The sequence below is a fragment of the Schistocerca piceifrons genome, chromosome 2 (assembly GCF_021461385.2).
Source record: "Schistocerca piceifrons isolate TAMUIC-IGC-003096 chromosome 2, iqSchPice1.1, whole genome shotgun sequence".
In the NCBI taxonomy this organism is placed as follows: domain Eukaryota; kingdom Metazoa; phylum Arthropoda; class Insecta; order Orthoptera; family Acrididae; genus Schistocerca; species Schistocerca piceifrons.
In genome coordinates this window covers 696,736,123-696,758,565 of record NC_060139.1, presented here as the reverse complement: position 1 = coordinate 696,758,565, position 22,443 = coordinate 696,736,123, and the positions used below count along the sequence as shown (strand labels likewise).

General features: G+C 38.4%; 1 protein-coding gene across 2 annotated transcripts in view; it reads left to right on the top strand.

The window, feature by feature from the left end:
• Nucleotides 1-943: 943 nt before the first annotated feature.
• LOC124776304 (sodium/hydrogen exchanger 9B2-like) overlaps nucleotides 944-22,443 on the top strand; it is a 101,226-nt gene continuing 79,726 nt past the window's right edge. For both annotated transcript variants that reach the window (XM_047251233.1, XM_047251234.1), the window contains exon 1: nucleotides 944-1,058. In XM_047251233.1, the coding sequence (XP_047107189.1) occupies nucleotides 953-1,058 (106 nt within the window). In that variant the 5' untranslated portion in view covers nucleotides 944-952. The remainder of the gene's footprint in view (nucleotides 1,059-22,443) is intronic.

Below are 22,443 nucleotides of genomic sequence, written 5' to 3'. Positions count from 1 at the left end.
GGAGAACCCTATAGAATTCACACAACAGTCGACAGGACGACTAGTGAAACTTTTGATGACGCTTGCCTACGTCACTGTGACGAAGGGCTCTACTCACCTAGCTTGAGATGAATGCAACCCTCATTATTGACATCAGTCCAGGGATAAGATTAATGCCAAATTGGGGCAAGTGTTTTGGAAGATGATACTATGCATCGTCGTACTGGTACACATGGGGCGTCTTTTGAAGATTCCTTCGACTGCAAAACGGGGTCTCTCGCACGCTCAGTTTCGTTCTACAGAATATTATCTTTGTAAACCATTTCACCCGGCACCTGACGATGGCGAACAAGCTCAATGAGAAAAGCGTAATACACTCATTATCTCTTTTTAAATAATGAAGTCAGTCATTTGTATTCATGGTAGGCATTACAGTAAAACTGTTGCCCTTTTTCAGAAATGCTGATTGGAGGACAACCGTGAAGTGTCATGCAAGTAAAAGTTGCGCGGCCTCCTTTAAAACCTGAAGGAGGTAGCAAGCCGTCACACAAACAAACAAATAAAATGCTATTACGGTCCTAGGCAGACTTCTCGAGAGGCGTAATAAGAATAAAATTTGGAGAAGTATTGTGCATACTGATGCCACCTGCCAGTATATATAAAAAAAAGTCTGCAAACTTTATATAGGCCTAATGTTCAATGATGATAGTAATTCTAGTGTCAATGATTAAGTTAATAAATTAGAGTGCTAAATAACACCAGGTGTTTTTGATCGCTCCTAGTTCATAATCAGTCGCTCGATATATAATCGATCAATCATTAGTTTTGTCGGTTTTTTTTTTTTAGGGCAACTTTGGATTTAAGAATTTGTTGTGAAATGAGCACATAAGAAAGCAACTTATTTGTACGAGAAAGAAGATTTGTTTGGTAAGTTGGCACAATCGTTCTAAGTTGAGGTGAAATCACATGGAACATGGTACCTACAGCCGATAAAATTTCCGACCGAAACCCCAAGCAGAAGTACACTGACGCAGACTTCGATGGGATCGAACTTGTCCAAGATAGCTTACTTTCTGTCGGTAACTGAAGCTTACATTTTGTGTGTTCGTCCACAGAGTGACTACACTTCATTTTTATTTGATTCCCCACTTTGTTAGGCTTTCTGTTATATTGTGCAACAGCATGTTTGTGAACTTGAGTAGACCTTTAAATGTGAAATTGCTCCTGTGTCATTAATTCAGAACAGCGTTATTTTCATCATTAGAAGCGCAGATATCTGGGACTAAGTTCATGAAAATCTTAACTGTTTCATTCGCGGACTGCGTGTATTGTAGTGGTACCTAGTTATTGTGGTACCTAATTTGTACGAATGGAACCAACCCATGGCACCGATTAGTGTTCACTATTTGTAAACAAAGGTTTAATATCTGCAGATATTACGTCTCCAGAGTAGCTGAAACTTAAACGATGTTCGGAATCGGAATGTTACTTTACTGTCGGTAGTTTTTCTCCAGTTTTACGTAAAAAAAATATAAACATGCAGTTCAGCATGTTAATGATATTTATGCGTGATTTAGGATTGATTCATTCAAATTTATTATGGCAAGTGTAATCTTTCTAAAGTTCTTCATAAATCCTTCATGAAGCTCTTCTCTTTCCTGCCTATAGATAGAGCTGTTGGCCTTTCGAATTATCACTGCAGTTTGTTCTTGCTGATACTCTTACACCGAAATAAACGTTTTCATATATAAGAGAGGGAAAGGCACAGAGAATAAGTTAAGCTTGGCAGCTTCGTTTTGAATGATCCTTGTAGCAGAATGGAGTAGACTTGCAGTTGATCTTAAAGTGAAACTTGTTTCAGGTGAATTTTAGTGCTCATCACACATCAGTGACACAAATCAAAGTTGGCACTATCATTGCATACATAAAAACATGTTAAATAAGATTATTCCAACAGATGTATGTTTTTTATGTATGAATAAATTAGTTCCATCTTCTGTATGGATACTTGGTCATGTTTGAATCTAAGAATTATAGTATAAATTCAAGCCACACTTGCAACCATTGTAAGGCAGTTTTGTTGATAGATGACAGCTATCTTCCAATACCACATATTTTGATGCAATTTCTGAATTCTCTTGAATGATGTTATATCATACTTTGCTTCTGTGTACTTATGCAGTGTGTACCTGGAGCTGAGCCCCATTGTGTGTAGAGACTCTTTGGGAAGAGTCAACAAATTATCAACTGTGCTCTTCCATGTATCAGTCTATCAATTGATTTTAATTTGGCCCCATTTGATTACATTATGCACAGTGTGTGATATATGGCAAGTCAACTTAACTAGGCCTACATATTAGTACAATATAAAACATCAAATAGGCAATGGGCCTGCTGCTGATAATATTGCATAATTTTCCTCTTGATTAATTTATGTCTTAAGTTATTTACATACAACAATATTTTCATGTGTTTACAGTACATACATTACAATTAATAATAGCTTTCCTCACTTTACACACCACACACTAAAAATATTTTTCCATTACTTAATTTTTTAGAAGTTTCTGGAATGTTTTTTCACACATACTGCCATGTAGAATCTTATTTAACAGTATGTTTCTCATTGTATACTGACCTGGCTCCTTAATTTAAATGGTGATCTGAAGGCATCTAGTACTGCAGATGCAGCTGGGAAGATCTATAGTAACCTCATTATTTCAACCCCAGTAGAGATTGGAGGGGAGAAAACCCCACAAGGTGACTGAAAAGTACCAACAATGAGATTTCTGGTAGAATATTAAAATATTGAGTTGACTTTTTATCTTCTCTCACTTTTTCCCGGAGCTGTGGTTCAATACACATTTTGTAATAGATTTGGAGTATCAAACTCGGGTTTCATTTCCTGTTCAAAAATGGGACGAAATAGCACAATTGTATATCTGCTTTTTGTTTAGTGATTGTGGCACCTTGAAAGAACAAATTTTCCTCAGTTTAATATTATTTTGCAGGATCATATGACTTACTCAAGCTGAAAGGGTCAATCATACCTTTGTTTGATTACAACACACACTAGTTTTCTTTATTTTTTTCTGTACTGCAATAGAATTCTCTAAATTGATTAATGAAGGAAGTCAACATGAATATAAAACTCCCATGAGGCTGAAGTTCTGAAACAGTGAATAATCTGAACATTACAGTTTTTTGTCCACCACTCTTACTTGTTCTGCTGTGTACATCTCTCAAACCATATGATCAACTCGTACAAGAAAACTGCTAGGAGAAGTTAGAGCTCTTGTCTACAGTGTAAACATGCACAGAAGAGTGTGTTTTGCCTCCCTGGTACGTAGAGTAGGAAAAATTTCCTAGCAGTTTTTGCACGTCTGGTTTCAATTTAATAGTGATAATATTGCGTTTGTTCAACATAGTTGAGCAATTGAATTACACACTCCCATCTGGTACCAGGTAACAGCTTATTTTTGCCTTGTGACAGTAGCAGTTTTTTTTTTTTTTTTTTTTTTTTTTTTTTTTTTTTTTTTTTTTTTTTTTGGGCACATGCCTTCCACAGACATTGAAAGCATTTGGGAGCCATCGTGACAAAGACTTCCAAACTCAGACTTGCAACTCATGAACACAGCTTGGAGCTGGTTCCAGGAAATGTACACCTGGTGCAATAGTACTCAAAAAGTGCTCTGTTTGGTAAGGTTAGTTGAGGAGTACACAGGGAACCCTCGTGGCCCTAGAGTGTTAGCAAACCATTGTGGTGATTCAGTAGTGATAGTGATGTGTTGAAGGTTCGAACATCTAGTCACTTTATTCCTGTGCCCAAACTAATTTGTCGCCTGCAATGTGAAATGAGCAAACGTACACTTCTGGGGTTGTGATTGCAGAATTAGCAAACAACGTGATACCAAGCTCACAAGCTGATGAAATCATTAACATGCCAGAATAAGAGACTTAGAAAATTGCAAATGGATGATTCAGAACTATTAGCAAATGGGTGTGACTCCATGGGAATAGGGAGTTTTTGATGGCAGAAATTGTTATTACTGCTTTGAAACACCATTTGTTTTTTGGTCATCAATCTTCTGATTAATTCGCTGTAATCTGCCATGAATTCCTCTCCTGTCCCAACCAGCTCATCTCAGAGTAGGACTTCCACCTAATATCTACAGTGTTTTTTGTCCAACCTCTACAGCTACAGTTTTTATCCTGTACAGGTACCGCAATTACTGCAAAAGTTATCCTTGATGCCTTAACACACGTCCTATTATCCAGTTCCTTCTTCTTGTGAGTGTTTTCCATGTATTTCCTTGCAAGGTCTGTTAAGAAACTCATTTCTTACATTATCGGTCCATCTAATTTTGAGTATCCTTCTGTAGCACCATGTCTCAAATACTTTGATTCTCTTCTTTTCCGGTTTTCCTACAAATCCATTATTCATTTCCACAAAATTATATGCTCCAGATGTGCACTCTCTGAAATTTCCCCCTCAGATTAAGACAGATGTCTAATACTGGTAGACTTGTGTTGCAAAGAAATGCCCTCTTTGCCTCAGTTAGGCTGTTCTTTGCCCTCCTAGTATTGACCATCATGTGTTACCTTTGCTTCCAAGGTTGCAAAATTGCTTCACTACTACTACTACTTCTTCTTTGTGGTCCCCAATTTTGATGTTAAGTTTATTGCCAACCTAATTCCTGCTATGCCTCATTACTTCAGTGCTCCTTTGGATTACCCTCAATTCGTAGTGCGGAGCATATCTTGCAGTTCTTCCTCACTTTTGCTGAGGATGCAATGTTGTCAGCAAGTGTTGTTGTTGATTTACTTTCACCCTAAATTTTAATCTCATCATTGAACCTTTCTTTGGTTGGGCTTGTTGGTCTGATGATGATAAAGTGGGAGCCTGGAAACAGTATGGTTATGGGATCAAATGTCTTGTCAGACACAAATTTTTCAGTCTGCCTGTACACTAGCCTTCACCTCTTAACGTTGTGAAGATATTCTCTTTTCCTGGTAGTATTACTGGTGTAGTTCAAGGGCACGCATGTTACCAAAGTGGCATCCAATTGAAATAAATTGCAATATGGCAGCTGAAGATCCGTCTTTGAGGGGCTCCCAGCCAGTCATGCCTTAAGAATTTACTTTACCTTTTTTTAAAATTTCTATCATTGCTTCTTGGATGCATAGATTGAATGGTGGGTGTCAAATTCAACATGTGTGTCCTATTCCCTTCGTAATCAGAGCACTGTCTCCGTGGCCTTCCATTCTAATTTTTCCTTCTTGTCTTCCCCTATAACTTACATCTAATTCCCTGAGAATTTTGAACGTCACACACCATTTTAACAGCCAAACATTTTTCCAGGTTAACAAATTCAGTGAATGTGTCTTAAGTCGCTTTTCCTCAAGCTACAACCAAACTGGTAGTCATCGAAGTCATTGTCAGTATACTTTTCCATGCATCTGTTTGTTATTCTGGGTGCATGTGCTTTTAAGCTGATTGTGAGATAGTTCTCACACTTACCTGCCCTTCTCTCTTCAGCATTGTGTGGGTAATCTTTTCTGAAAGTCTAAGTTTCCAAATGAACTTGAATAGTCATTCAGTTTCCACTTTTCTCAATGATTTTACACATTCTGAAGGAGTGTTCTCTACATCCAACTTATCTGATAGCAAATCTTCCAAAGTTCTTGTAAACTCTGACTTAAATACTGAGTCTCTTATGTTTTCCATGTTGGATCTTCTTCTGTTACATCATCACACAGTACCTCTCCCACATAGAGACCTTCAGTGTACTGTTTCCACCCATCACCTGTCTCTCTGCAGTTAACGATGCTCTTCCTCTTGCACGCTTAGTGTTGACAGCTATGCTTTTAATTTCACCAAAGGTTATTTTGACTTTTCTATATGCTAACTCAACACTTCCAGTAACCATTTTGTCTTGTCTTCTCATTACTCCTGCAGCGATTTTGCTTTCGCTTTCCTCACTTCCTATTTATTTCATTTCTAAGTGACTTAAATTGCTCTTTTCCTGTAATTTTTTACTTCTTTCTTTAGCCAATCAGCTGGAATATTTCCTCTGATATGCAAGATTTCATTAGTGACCTTCATTTATCCAGAATTTGTGTGTGGCGTTTTTACATATATATAATATATTAAAAACTTCAAAATCAGGACCACAGTAGAAGGATTGAGATTTTTGCCAGAAGCGTAATTGTAACTAAATAAAGGTTATCATAATGCACATTTGTTGACTTTGCAACTCACAACCAAACTATCATCTTCCAACCTAATGTAGACTACACACACACACACACACACACACACACACACACACACACACACACACGGCATGATTTGTTCACTAGAAGTGTGGCTGCTGTGCCTCATACTGAGGTGGTTCAAGATGGTATTGCTGCCCAAAATTTGCAGCTAGTTTCAGACTTCAAATTATTAAATGATGCTCTCATAAATTGTGACTTTGGTGAGCCCTGTTGTCAACATATTGGCTATAGCAGTTAACTCTTGTGGTGGTGGTATTACTTGAATCGAAGGCTTGTGGTATAACTTTACGATGGTGGCAAAAGAAAAGCCTAACGCTTGCACAGTTGCATCAGGCACTCGCGATGGGCCATGATTAAATGCTGAAATTACGTCTTGCCCATTCTGTCCTCAACTGTCAGCAATACTGCTTGTAAAAGTAAATGAAATAATTTAATTTTCAGTTCTGAACCCTGGCTTTTATAGCCATGCCCAGTTTTGACATTTGTCATCATGTAGCCAGTCCTATTGTGGCTCTTGATCTGTTAGGGTATATTTTCATTACTGATCTTCTGTGCTGGTGGAATGCAGAGTGTATATCTCCAATTGCATACTGTGCTTCGGGGACCACCACCTGCATTCTGGGCAGAGTGGTACGCCCACGTTACCCCTTCATTCCCCTCCTACTTATCCTTGATTTTAACTCATTCTTGTTGTATCTTGTGTAGTTGGGCTTACCAGGATTTGCCTTTTGTATCCTTCTTCTGAGGGTTATTCTTGGTTTGACACACATAGGATTAAGGGATTGATGACCTCTACATCTACATGGGTACTCTGCAATTCACACTTACGTGCCTGTCAGAGTTCATCGAACCATTTTCATACTACTTCTGTCATTCCACTCTCAAATGGCACATGGGAAAAAGGAACATGTAAATCTTTCTGTTCAAGCTCTGATTTCTCTTATTTCATTATGATGATCATTTCTCCCTACATAGGTGGGTGTCAACAATATATTTACGCATTTGGAAGAGAAAGTTGGTGATTGAAATTTTGTAAATAAATCTTGTGCAAAGAAAACCGCCTTTGTTTCAGTGACTGCCATCCCAACTCACGTATCATATCAGTGACACACTTACCACTATTGCGCGATAACACAAAACAGGCTGCCCTTCTTTGCACTTTTTCGATGTCCTCCGTCAATCCTACCTGGCAAGGATCCCATACCGCGCAGCAATATTACAGCAGAAGACGGACAACTGTAATGTAGGCTGTCTCTTTAGTGGATTTGTCGCATCTTCTAAGTGTTCTGCCAACAAAGCGCAGTCTTTGTTTCACCTTCCCCACACTATTATCTATGTGGTCTTTCCAATTTAATTTGCTCGTAATTGTAATTCCTAGGTAGTCGAATTGACAGCTCTTAGATTTGTGCAATTTATTGTATTTCTTTTAGTACCTATGTGGATGACCTCGCACTTTTCTTTGTTTAGTGCCAATTGCCACTTTTTGCTCCATACAGAAATTCTCTCTAGATCATTTTGTAATTGGAATTGATCGTCTGATGATTTTACTAGACTGTAAATTACAGCGTCATCTGCAAACAATGTAAGGGGGCTGCTCAGATTATCACCTAGATCATTTATGTAAATCAGGAACAGCAGAGGGCCTATGACACTACCTTGCGGAACGCCAGATATCACTTCTGTTCTATTCGATGATTTACCGTCTATCACTATGAACTTAACCTCTCTGAGAGGAAATCATGAATCCAGTCACACAACTGAGACGATACTCCGTATGCAAGCAATTTGATTAATAGTCACTTGTGAGGAACGGTATCAGAAACCTTCTGTAAATGTAGGAGTATGGAATCGATTTGATATCCAATGTCAACAGCACTCAGTACTTCATGGGAATAAAGAGCTAGCTGTGTTGCAGAAGAACGATATTTTCTGAATCCGTGTTGGTTATGTATCAATAAATCATATTCTTCAAGGTGATTCATAATGTTAGAGTGCAGTGTATGCTCCAAAATCCTACTACAAATTGAGGTCAGTGATATGGGTCTGTAATTCAATGGGTTACTCCTATTTCATTTCTTGAATATTGGTGTGGCCTGTGCTACTTTCCAGTCTTTAGGAACAGACCTTTCATCAATTGAGCGGTTGTATGAGATTGCTGAGAAAGGCGCTATTGTTTCTGCATACTCTGAGAGGAACCTGATTGTTATACCATCTGGACTGGAAGACTTGCTTTTCTTAAGTGATGTTAGTTGTTTCACAACACCTAAGATATCTACTTTTATGTCACTCATGCTAACAGCTGTTCTGATTTCCAATTCTGGAATATTTACTTTGTCTTCTTTCGTGAAGGAATTAGGGAAAACTGTATTTAGTTACTCCACATTAGAGGCACCATCATCGGTAACATTACCATCGCTATCGCGGAGTGATGGTATTGACTGTCTTTTGCCACTGGTGTACTTCACATACGACCAGAATCTCTTTGGGTTTTCTACCATATTTTGAGACAGTTTCATTGTGGAAACTATTAAAAGCATCTCACATTGATGTCCGCACTAAATTTCGAGCTTCCGTGGAACTTAGCCAGTTTGGAGATTTTACGTTCTGAATTTGGCATGCTTTTTTCGTTGCTTCTGCAACAGTGTTCTGATGTGTTTTATGTACCATGGTGGATCAGTCCCGTCTCTTATTAACTTACGCGGTATGAACCTCAGAGTTTGACTCCTTTAATTCCAACCAACCGACCATCTGATCTTCTGCAGCTAAATGTGCAGCTACTGGTCACCTTCTAGTATAAGGTTCAGTTACATTCTAAGTTGTGTGGCATGCTGAATTGTTCTGTTTGCTGTGGCAACAGAAGTAGCTCTTCTCCAACACAGCAGCTATATCTGGTTCATTAGATCTTGACTGTGTACACATTATTGAAGTTTCTAGTATCAAATTAACTTCATCTTTATTGTGGAACGTATATTAGGTTTCTTTTGTGGTCCACTCACAGATGGAGTGTGGGAAGAGTGCTACTAGCATGCCCCTGTTCAAGCTGTTCTTGAATTTTAACATGATGTCCATTTTAGTCCAATCTGATACGTATCCCATGCACTAGACCTTAAAGTTGAAAAAATGTTTTGTTGGCAGTATATTTTGTAGACAAATAACATTTTCTCAAAATTGTATCTGTAAATTAAAGCCTAATTGCGATGAAACCTGTATGATTGCTCAGCTTTGTATTCCCAAAACTCTGAGCAAAATTTTAGAAATTGGTTGAAGATGTAAGTGCTGTCAAATGTTACCGAATTCTTCAAATCATTTATGGCTATTACATTGCCAGTCAGACAGTTTGAATGATAGTCATGTTGAAAATATTTAAGGCCTACTTTCATAAAATTTGTTTAATATTACTTAATACTTCTTCGATTAGGTTTCCTGTTGACTATTTCTATTTGATAGGTAAATATTTTTGCAGCACTCTTTCCACTTCTATGTGCAGTTTTAAATGTGTGTACAGCATATACCAATAGAGGCTGCATTGAATTTTGTGTGATGTATACATTGGTGATAACTGTTTCTCTTTTGGTGTTAATTTGTTTGAGAAGTGGGAATGAAATCAAGAAAGTCAGTTACTGAGAGTAAAATTGGCTGCTGTCCCATTTTCTTTGTTTCAGCACTATATATTTGATGAAAGAATGAGCAGATGTGTTATTTTGCTGCAAAAATTGATTCTTCCTTAGAATTGTTTTTTCTCGATTTTTCACGGAGAAATCTTTTCAGCATCAAATACGGGTAGTGCTTTGATCACTTAGTTTTTCTTCTGTCAGAAATGTATTAGTACTCAGTGCTGCAGTTGCAGGAAAATCATTTGCATAATATTTTCCCCGCACATCATCATTTGCAGTCTTAATGTTTGGATTACCTATTGTGATAAGGGCTGCTACACTTATGGTTATCCCAAGAGTTGGCATAAACTCTGTCATGAAAGATAATGTTAATCTGCCTATGAGAATATTAGAATGTGGTTACATGAGCTGGTGGTGATACTGAATTCTTTTGTAAGTTGTGTAACACTTCCACTGGTTAGTTTGTAGGAGAACCTTCACTTATCAAAAGAATATATCAGTGATGTGCAGTGGTCTCACTGATTTTTTTAAAATCATCATGCAGTGCACTGCTCCTTGTGGTTGCACTTGCACATAGGTCATGAATGCTGTTGTAGCTCAGTATTGAAAAGGCCATTACTGAATAGGAAAAGGAGTTACTGAGATTTTATCCTGACGAGTGCCAACTAACTGTTAGTTTGCAATTTCAACATTTTGAACAAATCTTTAAAAGTATCAGAAACAAAAAACCAATGTTACGCAGTATGGTGATAAGAAATGGTGCAGATGAAAGCAGGAGGTTCTTCAGGACATCTTAACATTTTCCTGCAAATATATATTAATAGCAGTACTAATGTGTTCTTTAGAGTATTATTTTTAAAGATTACTTTTCTCTGTCGAACAGATTACCCCAGAAAGGTGTCAGTCCACCACTTTTCAACAAACTCTCCATGTAGACATAGACTCCCGAGTTAGGAATTCTTGGTGAGTAAGGAAATTCTTTTTGGATAGGTATATTTCCAACATTTCCCAGTCATTTAGCATGCACTGCTGGAAGGAACTTCACTATTGTACCCACTGGAACTCAAATTATGATAATACTGCATCTGGTTGAAATGATGGCCACCAGTGATTTCTCATCTCTGTTGGTAGTTGGAAATTTGTTCACTGCCAGTGAGCTGTAAGTTACCATTGTGTCAGCTGCTAAGTTGATTGAGAATTGTAAAATGTGCCCATGGTGTGTCCATTGCAATAACAGTGAAAAGAGAACTGTCACTATTCAAATCATCACTTGTCAATATCAAAGATGTTAAGATATAAGCTCTTCTCGGAGCCTGATCTGAATAGAATGACAGACCAGATAGAACCACTGTATGTCATCTGCCAGGACAACTGTCTGACATTTTTTTGTGTGTGACACAGTTGTAGAGGTACGAAGTTGTAATGGGCTCTTAACCTGATGTGCATTTTATAACTGAATGGTTCAGTGAGAAACATTCAAGCAAGTTCCATGTTACTGACAGTGATTGTGAATTTTATGGATAACACCAGAATGGAAACTCCCGTTGACACGGTCATCAGAGATGGAGTAGAAGAGGAGTTGTTGCAATCTTAGCTGTAGAACATGGGTAACATTACTAAGTGTGTACAGCATATTGTCTTTTAACTTACCAAATAATTACTAATCAACCAAATGTTGCTAGTTATAGCTAATTTTAATTGCCGTGAGCTAAAATGAGAGAGGGAACAAAATAAAGGAAGTGGAGAAGACATGAATAATCAGTCTTTCCTTCCTTCCTGAATGAAAGATGGCTGATGTAAGCTAGTTGCTCGTATGTACCAAGCACAATGGTTATGTTGCTGCCCCATGCAGAATGGTTTTATGAGGAGGTATATCTTCAGAACTGCAAACTAAAACATTTTTGCAAACATTTGAGATATAAATGCAAGCCACAGAAACCTCACCAAACAGTTTTTCTCAGAGATTCAAAACAAACAATCTGAAGCAGATGCAGGCAGCAGTATATTCCAGACTTCGTTTAGAATATGGGTACTTATGCTTTTGTCCTCCGGTGATAGACTAGAGGAACAGCGTCTCTCAGACAAACGCACAACATGGACGAGAAAAGAACTCATAGATGTACTGCCACAAGTGCAACTAAATAAGTAGGGAAAAATAGTGAAGGAACTAGATATGTCTGAAACTTTGAAGTCAGTAAAGTGTTTGAATAAGTTAATTTAAAAGGTATGTTTTGAAATGTAATGATGAAAGCATAATATTTGAAGATGGAATTGAGAATCTGTGACTCCACTTCTTTAAATGTATTTTTGTGAATCTATATTTGTTAACAGTTGTTATATACAACTTGCTCCAGACCTTGATCATTTTATTTAACACAGCAGTCTACGGCCTTAGAAGACACACTTGAATTTAAACAGTAATAAAGATATCATAAGTTCAGTGATCTACTGCAAGAAAGAAAAATGCTTGGATCTCTGTTAACAAGATACACCATCAGAATGCATGATTTACTGCTTCTTTTACCTTTAATTCATTACTGCTTATATAAAAAATGAACAATGGAAGAGCTGCAATACACGGGAGTGTGCTAAGAAACAAATAAACACAAAAAGTTGTGGAAATGTGTCTTGTAAGAAATAATAGGGGTTGTGAAAATGTAAACTGCAAGAGCCAAACTACTATTGAGATTTAATCTAGCAATTTACATGCACGAACACAACAACACACCGCCAAAGAAGCCCGAGACAAGTTAATACTTATATATAAAGACTTATACAACATTGTAGATAATTTGGTTTGCTGAAAACTCTCCCCACAACTGGACTGGAGAGCTGCACTTCAATAGAAGAAAATGTCTCTAAAATACGTTCTGCATGGAATAAATGAAACACACTTTAAAGTGAAAGATGAGTGGGCACGATGCATTTTACTGGCAGGGCAATTTGATGACTATAGACCAATGATCATGGCATTGTGAACTACAGTATAACAATAACAAGAGATGAAGTTTTTACAGGAATTGGAGGAAGAGCAAGAAGATACAGAAATACGAATTGTACCCAGGGGACTGACGTGCTATAGCTATAATAAATATGGTCAGATTTGCTAAAAAATCTCAGAAAAAACATGTCTGCGGCATTAAATATGTAGAAACTATTGATTTTTCATGAGTTTTGTTCTTGGTGGACAGTAGAGACAAGAATGTTTGTGTTCTAATTTGTGTGGACTGGAGGAGGAGGCAGGATCAGTTGCAGACACTAAATGTTTTCTGAGAACGATAGGTGACAGCCTGAAAAAGTAATTTTTGTACACAGTGTGAGATAAAAAGTAACGTAAAGAATGAAGAAATAATACATCAACAAATGGTATGTTTGCACAAAAAAATGGAGTGGCAGAAAGGTATATTGCAATCACTGTGTAAAAAAACTAGATGCTTATTGTTTGCTGCAGGATTGTGAAAAATGTACTGTGGGTAAAGCTGTATTTCGTAAATAAAAAAAGCCTAAAAGGACATGACACTGGACCAATCATTTACCAGAAGGAAACCTGCCATTGGCACCTAAGTGTTTCATAGCGAGACGTATGTCTGTTCACCAAAAGCAGCAGATGTAAACAAGATAAAAGAGAGGGGAAAAAATCTATGCTTACCAGTATATCGGCCATTTCAACCCACCAAACAAAAAGTTAATAAATGCAAAAGATGTGCTGTTAAATAATGTAATTCGAAAGAATAATGATGCAGTAAGAACTTCTAAAAACTTCGTAGAACTGGAAAGGTTAATAATTGTGTTTATGAAGTTCACTCAAGACAGACAAAAATACTTTATCTTCGCAGCAAATTTGAACACTTAGAAACTTATAAAGAATTCCAAAACCACCAAGAATGTTTTGTTGTATGTCTTATTACTCCAGACACACAAGATTCGTATGCCATTCTTAGAAGCAGCAGTTTTTTTTAGCAAATTTTGTACAAGTGACTGCAGGCATTTAAAGTACAATTACAGCCCAGATTATAAAATTGAACATCGGAAATAGTTCTTACACAAGAAAAGAAGTAATAGGCTCCAAGTGGATTTTTAAAACTTAAAAAGAATCTACAGCACATTACCAGCTGCAAGGAACATCTAGTAGTCAGTGAGTGCACACAAACAAAAGGTATGCACTATGAAAAAATGTATGTCTCCAGTAAGCCAACACTGTTCACATAGATATATTTGGTTTAGCTGCTGGATATGATTTAGATATGCACTGTGTAGATATTAAAGCATTTCTACAAAGCGACATAAAAGAATACATTTTAATTTAAATCCCAAAACTTGACTGTATCAATAAAACTGTTAAAAGTATCATGGAGCTTTTGAAGGAAAATTGTGGTTTAAAACAATTTAGTTGCAATGATAATATTAAGCTAGATAAAGTGCTATTAAGCTTGAGCTTTAAAATACACTCCTGGAAATTGAAATAAGAACACCGTGAATTCATTGTCCCAGGAAGGGGAAACTTTATTGACACATTCCTGGGGTCAGATACATCACATGATCACACTGACAGAACCACAGGCACATAGACACAGGCAACAGAGCATGCACAATGTCGGCACTAGTACAGTGTATATCCACCTTTCGCAGCAATGCAGGCTGCTATTCTGCCATGGAGACGATGGTAGAGATGCTGGATGTGGTCCTGTGGAACGGCTTGCCATGCCATTTCCACCTGGCGCCTCAGTTGGACCAGTGTTCGTGCTGGACGTGCAGACCGCGTGAGACGACGCTTCATCCAGTCCCAAACATGCTCAATGGGGGACAGATCCGGAGATCTTGCTGGCCTGGGTAGTTGACTTACACCTTCTAGAGCACGTTGGGTGGCACGGGATACATGCGGACGTGCATTGTCCTGTTGGAACAGCAAGTTCCCTTGCCGGTCTAGGAATGGTAGAACGATGGGTTCAATGACGGTTTGGATGTACCGTGCACTATTCAGTGTCCCCTCGACGATCACCAGTGGTGTACGGCCAGTGTCGGAGATCGCTCCCCACACCATGATGCTGGGTGTTGGCACTGTGTGCCTCGGTCGTATGCAGTCCTGATTGTGGCGCTCACCTGCACGGCGCCAAACACGCATATGACCATCATTGGCACCAAGGCAGAAGCGACTCTCATCGCTGAAGACGACACGTCTCCATTCGTCGCTCCATTCACGCCTGTCACGACACCACTGGAGGCAGGCTGCACGATGTTGGGGCGTGAGCGGAAGACGGCCTAACGGTGTGCGGGACCGTAGCCCAGCTTCATGGAGACGGTTGCGAATGGTCCTCGCCGATACCCCAGTAGCAACAGTGTCCCTAATTTGCTGGGAAGAGGCGGTGCGGTCCCCTACGGCACTGCGTAGGATCCTACGGTCTTGGCGTGCATCCGTGCGTCGCTGCGGTCCGGTCCCAGGTCGACGGGCACGTGCACCTTCCGCCGACCACTGGCGACAACATCGATGTACTGTGGAGACCTCACGCCCCACGTGTTGAGCAATTCGGCGGTACGTCCACCCGGCCTCCCGCATGCCCACTATACGCCCTCGCTCAAAGTCCGTCAACTGCACATACGGTTGACGTCCACGCTGTCGCGGCATGCTACCAGTGTTAAAGACTGCGATGGAGCTCCGTATGCCACGGCAAACTGGCTGACACTGACGGCGGCGGTGCACAAATGCTGCGCAGCTAGCGCCATTCGACGGCCAACACCGCGGTTCCTGGTGTGTCCGCTGTGCCGTGCGTGTGATCATTGCTTGTACAGCCCTCTCGCAGTGTCCGGAGCAAGTATGGTGGGTCTGACACACCGGTGTCAATGTGTTCTTTTTTCCATTTCCAGGAGTGTATGTACAGTGGATCCATGTGTTGATCACAATAATAATGGAAGTGACATAGTAATTGATGCAGTTCATGTCAACAGCATAACAATTTTTAATGATAATGTGCAAGTGAAGGAAAGATTAAAAAACCAACATGAATAGCATTTTAAATTGAATAATTTATAACTGTCAGATTTCTTTGGCGTGTTAATTATGAGTTTTAATAGGGAACTGTTATGGTAGATATAGAATGTGATAAATATTCCATTGGCCGTTTGTGTTAAGCACAATTGGGCACAATACCTGACCTTCCATGTGCAATCACAGTTGTACACTGCCCCACTGGAAGGCAGTTGGAATAACCCCATCATGAATTGTAGTCAGTGTCCATCATCTTGCACCAAGTGTGCTTCAATATTCACAAGGCCATCATCTGTTGAAGTAGGAAAGTTCTCATGTATAATTATATTGTCTCAGTTTTTTGTGTTGTACTTGGTTTTTTAAATTGATTAGCTTTAGTTTTTGTTATGACTTTGTTGTATATTTGTAATTACTGTAATTAATTCAATGTCTTTGATATGAGAAATAAAAAAGTTAAAAAAAAATCTCCTGAGAAAATGTCAATGGCACAACCTTTTAACCACAAGTAGCATTTATGGCATGTACCACAAAGAAATATTCCAAACTTCAGATCTTACTGCAGGACACTGTGAACATATAAAAGAGAAATAACTGTTTAGGCTGATGTATGTCACACCTGTTACCATGTGCTCTGACACACAAAGTTTGTCTGGGAGAACCACTGAAGCCTGTGTTGTGTGTTTGCACAGGATACTTTATCATCTTTGAACAGTCACATCAAACACTTTTTTTCATTTCAGTGACACCATGATCTCTATACATCTCACTCAACTGGTAATGAACCGAATGTAATGCATTTCCAGTTGGCTTCGTCTAGAGATGATGATTGTTTAGGAAATACATCAGCAAATGGCCATGGAAGCCTCAATTTTAATGCTTTACATCTGGTTTGTGTAGGTAATAGATGGTTATATGCTGTTTTTGTACACTGAATGCCAACAAGTTATATATGGAAACACTTCTCTCTCGAGTGACAGCTGCAAGAGTTCATTGTACTGTAAGCTTCTGCTGCCTGCTCGGATATGCTAAGAGTGTCCATACACTTTAAGCTCAGTAATGCTTTTATATGTGCATGAACCACAAAGAACAAAATTAGAATGTAGATCTTGATTGCACATTGTAAAAGACAAAATTATACAACTATACAAATCAAGATACATCATTGTTAATGGGTAATTTGAGTAAGTAGACCCAGTGACACTCACACTCACACTCACACTCACACTCTCTCTCTCTCTCTCTCTCTCTCTCTCTCTCTCTCTCTCTCTCACACTCTGTCTTAAATAAATAAAGGTCAGTACCTGAATTTGAAATTCTCAGAGACTGTTAGCATTTTGGTGAATTAAATGAGGAAGTAATGAAAGCAAGAAAGAAAAACTTAGGCATGACAGAAGCAATAATGCAAGAGCATTTCAGAACTGAAAAAAGATTTTTTAAATTAACGATAATGTGCGCAAGGTACAGGAAGAAAGATATAAGGAGGCAACATAAAAATGAAAGAAGTGTGAAGAAATAGAAGACTACATTAATAAGTTCTGAATTGCCAGTGTCAAGTAATAAATGTTCATGATTTTGAGGTTATATCTATATGTAACTATGAAGTGTGTCAACAACAGTCATTATCATTAAGGATGTTCCTCTTGTGTCAAACACATTTCTTAGGTAGGCATCTTAGATGAAGTGTGGAAACAGGGTTGATCTGAGAATGTTATTGAAATTGCAGTAGTTAATAAATTTGTTAACAACCCAGGAAGTGCATGTTTTCATTTCTAAAATACAGCTTGGCTGTGGAAAAGGGTAAAGAGAAGATAACTGAATAGATGGAAAGCATGTTGTGCCATATGTGTTTTGTGTTAGATGATTTGAAACATCTTCAGTGGCCTTAAATGTATACACACTTTCACTTACAAGCATATTTTGACATTGTGAAATAGTTAAAAGTTACAAATAACTCTGGCTCTGACACTTTCTCGCTCAATATGTTTTATTACTTGCTGTGTGTCTTGATTTAGCACTGGAAGCGTGCTCGTCTTTCTGCTTGTGAACCTGTTCTTGTATTTCTAGCATTATAAATAGTTATCCAGCACACGACCTGTTTACCCAAGTAACTGTATTATTGTGTTTCATTTTCGATAATTTGTCCAACTATTTGGCTATATTTATTCGATGCCTGCAGTCATTGGTTTCGGTGTTCTCATAAACTACTTAGAAATGTTTAATTTCAATTTTTTATTCAATCATTTGTGGACAATTAACACTGTGTGGATATCATCTAGTATATGTATTTGTTTTTAATGGTCGTGCAATACAAAAACACAAACGTGTATCTTTGTACGCTCTGAAAGACCTATGCATGACTTGCACTACAGTCTCTGTTAAGTATAAAGATAGATGTGTTTAAATTACCTTATGTATAGAATGATATTAAATACAGAAAATAATCACTAATCTTTTGCACTACATTGTAGTTGAGTCACACCACTGAGTGTGTCCCATTTACCCTGACCACTCTAAATGATTTTTTGTGCAGAATCAAAATTTTTTTAAAAAAAAAAAGTACCTAGGAAATGTTACTTTAGCTACCATGGCCATTAACTAGTATAATTATCTTTCTTGTAATTCTGTTCATTACAAAGATATGAACAGAATAGTAGTACTACTTTGTTTTAAATAGCGCCCTTTATTTTTTTATTTAGTAATGCACTTAATCAACTCAGACTTTGTCAAAATTGTGTTGTGTATTCCAAAAAACATGATGTTCAGCTTAATATGAAACTGAACGGCAATCTTTAGTTACATTTTTTACTACTTTAATCCACTATGGGCACAAAAAGGGACACAACATCCATAGGTTCTCAGAGTTACTCTGCCTTAGTAGCACTACATCTACTTTCAACACAATAAAAATAAAGTAATGATGATGCAGTTTTTAATCAAGGACTGCCTTTATTGTTCACAACATGTCATCCCCTTTATTCTAAAACAAGAAATGTGCATTGTATTGTTTATGAACTTGGGGCAACTGAACGATTCCTACTGAGTGAGATGGTGCAGTGGTTAGCACACTGGACTCGCATTTGGGAGGACAGTGATTCAAACCTGTGTTCAGTCATCCTGATTTAGGTTTCCCATGATTTCCTTACATCGCTTCAGGCAAATGCCGCGATGGTTCCTTTGAAAGGGCGTGGCTGACTTCGTCTCCCTCCTTCCCTAATCAGATGGGACTGATGACCTTGCTGTTTGTCCCCTCCCCCCACCCCCACCAAATTAACCAACCAACTGACTAATGTTTCACAGTTTTAAAAATCAGCTATGATTATTTAAGAAATCTATCTGTGTCTGATTTATTGTTACCACATTTGCAGATGCTAGGATATGAGTTACACATCATACCTCCCTCCCCTTGCAGGTGGAGGTGGTAATTGCACATTCGCTGTTCAGGAAGTACCAAATCATACTCTGTTTCCACATATGTTCTAAAAGCAAATCAGACATATTGGATGCCAAATCCAATCAAATTGCTTGAAAATAAATTGCTAATCAAATATTGAGTCCTTAATAAAATTCTAATCAAGCTTAGCTACAGAGACCTTTGATCTGCACCACTTCTCTTTAATATCTGGTTCGGGCAGCACATGCAGTTTCATCGCGCGACAAACTGCATTAACCCTCACGATATAAGCCATTTTCAATTATGTGCATTACTAGGGGGGTGGGGGTACTTTATACCCACCATAAAAAAATCAAAAAATAAATAAAATTCATTAATTGTTCTTCAGTTACATTAATAACATACTTTTGAAAGATCTGTTGATGCATAATCAGGATCCAGAACCTGGATATTTCTTTTAAAACTGTATTCAAAAATTCTTTTTATATCTTTCACTTACTTCATTATTGAAGTTTACTATGTCTCATTATCTTGAGAAAAATTGTAGTAAATGTTGTCATACTTCTATTCAAGTACACTTTACTACAATTAAAAAGTATTACAAAAATTTGAGGTAATATACAATTAGCTTAGGTACATAACATAGTTTTGTGAGAAGAATTATTCACCACTTTCTTTGAAATCTACTTCACAGTTGGAACATGCAACAGTTTTTTTTGTTTTGTTGTTTGTGTGTGTGTGTGTGTGTGTGTGTGTGTGTGTGTGTGTGTGTTTTTTGCACTTACCACATGTGTATCTCTTAAGTGTTGCAGATTATTGTTGTTTTGTTCACTTTTTTGTACTTTCCTGCTTTTTAATGGCTTTCACTATCACACAAATGACATCTACCTTTACCACCTTTTCCATACAAGCATACCCTCCACACTTGAAACTACAGGCTTTGGGAGTCTTACAGTATTTGCAGCCCTTTCTTCAATGTATGGTTTCGTGAGCTGTAGTCCCAGTTCTCAAAGAAAAAGTCGTCGCTTATTAGGTTTTTTCTTATTCCAGTCCAGGAAGTTCAACAATTATTTACCATTGCTGTGTCCACTACAGTATAGAAAACAGACAGTGGCCATCTTCCTGTAGCCCTCTTAGTTGAATATTTCCTCACCATTTGGTCCATCATGTCAGTAAATTTATAACTGTTTCCTTCATAGAGTCAGTAGGTGAACTAATTGCAGCATCATAATGTTGAGATCTCCCCCCATGAACCACAGACCTTGCCGCTGGTGGGGAGGCTTGCATGCCTCACCGACACAGATAGCTGTACCATAGGTGCAATCACAAAGGAGGGGTATCTGTTGAGAGGCCAGACAAATGTGTGGTTCCTGAAGAGGGGCAGCAGCTTTTTCAGTAGTTGCAGGGGCAACAGTCTGGATTATTGACTCATCTGGCCTTGTAACACTAACCAAAACGGCCTTGCTGTGCTGGTACTGCGAACGGCTGAAAGCAAGGGGAAACTACAGTTGTAATTTTTCCCGAGGGCATGGAGCTTTACTGTATGGTTAAATGATGATGGCGTCCTCTTGGGTAAAATATTTCGGAGGTAAAATAGTCCCCCATTCTGATCTCTGGGTGGGGACTACTCAGGAGGACGAGGTTATTAGGAGAAAGAAAACTGGCATTCTACGTATTGGAAAGTGGAATGTCAGCTCCCTTAATCGGGCAGGTACATTAGAAAATTTAAAAAGGGAAATGGATAGGTTGAAGTTAATATAGTGGGAACTAGTGAAGTATGGCGGCAGGAGGAATAAGACTTCTGGTCAGGTGAATACAGGGTTATAAATACAAAATAAAATAGGGGTAATGCAGGAGTAGGTTTAATAATGAATAAAAAAGTGGGAGTGCGGGTAAGCTACTACAAACAGCATAGTGAACCATTATTGTGGCCAAGATAGATATGAAGCCCACGCCTACCACAGTAGTACAAGTTTATATGTCAACTAGCTCCACAGATGACGAAGAGAGTGATGAAATATATGATGAGATAAAAGAAATTATTCAGATAGTGAAGGGAGACAAAAAATTTAATAGTCATGGGTGACTGGAATTCGATAGTAGGAAAAGGAAGAAAGGAAATGTAGTAGGTGAATATGGAATGGGGGAAGAAATGAAAGAGGAAGCCGCCTGGTAGAATTTTGCACAGAGCATAACTTAATCGTAGCTAAGACTTGGTTCAAGAACCATGAAAGAAGGTTGTGTACATGGAAGAGGTCTGGAGATACTGGAAGGTTTCAGATAGATTATATAATGGTAAGACAGAGATTTAGGAACCAAGCTTTAAATTGTAAGACATTTCCACGGGCAGATGTGGACTCTGACCTTAATTTATTGGTTATGAACTGTAGATTAAAACTGAACAAACTGCAAAATGGTGGAGAACCAGAAGTTGCAGAGGGTTTCAGGGAGAGCATTAGGGAACGAATGGGGGGGAGAGATGAAGAAGAAGAAGAAGAAGAAGAAGAAGAAGAATGGGTAGCTTTGTGGGATGAAATAGTGAAGACAGCAGAGGATAAAGTAAGTAAAAAGACGAGGGCTAGTAGAAGTCCTTGGGTAACAGAAGAAATATTGAATTTAATTGATGAAAGGAGAAAATATAAAAATGCAGTAAATGAAGCAGGCAAAAAAGAATATAAATGTCTCAAAAATGAGATGGACAGGAAGTGCAAAATGGCTTAGCAAGAATGGCTAGAGGACAAATGTAAGGATGTAGAGGCATATCTCACAAGGGGAAAGATAGATACCACCTACAGGAAAATTAAAGAGATCTTTGGAGAAAAGAGAACCACTTGCATGAATATCAAGAGCTCAGAGGGAAACCAGTTTTAAACAAAGAAGGGAAAGCAGGAAGGTGGAAGGAGTATATAGAGGGTCTATACAGGGATGATGTACTTGAGGACAATATTATGGAAATGGAAGAGGATGTAGATGAAGATGAAATGGGAGATATGATACTGCGTGAAGAGTTTGACTGAGCACTGAAAGACCTAAGTCGAAACAAGTCCCCGGCAGTAGACAACATTCCAGTAAAACTGCTGATAGCCTTGGGAGAGCCAGCCCTAACAAAGCTCTACCATCTGGTGAGCAAGATGTATGAGACAGGTGAAGTACCTCAGACTTCAAGAAGAATATAATAATTCCAACCCCAAAGAAAA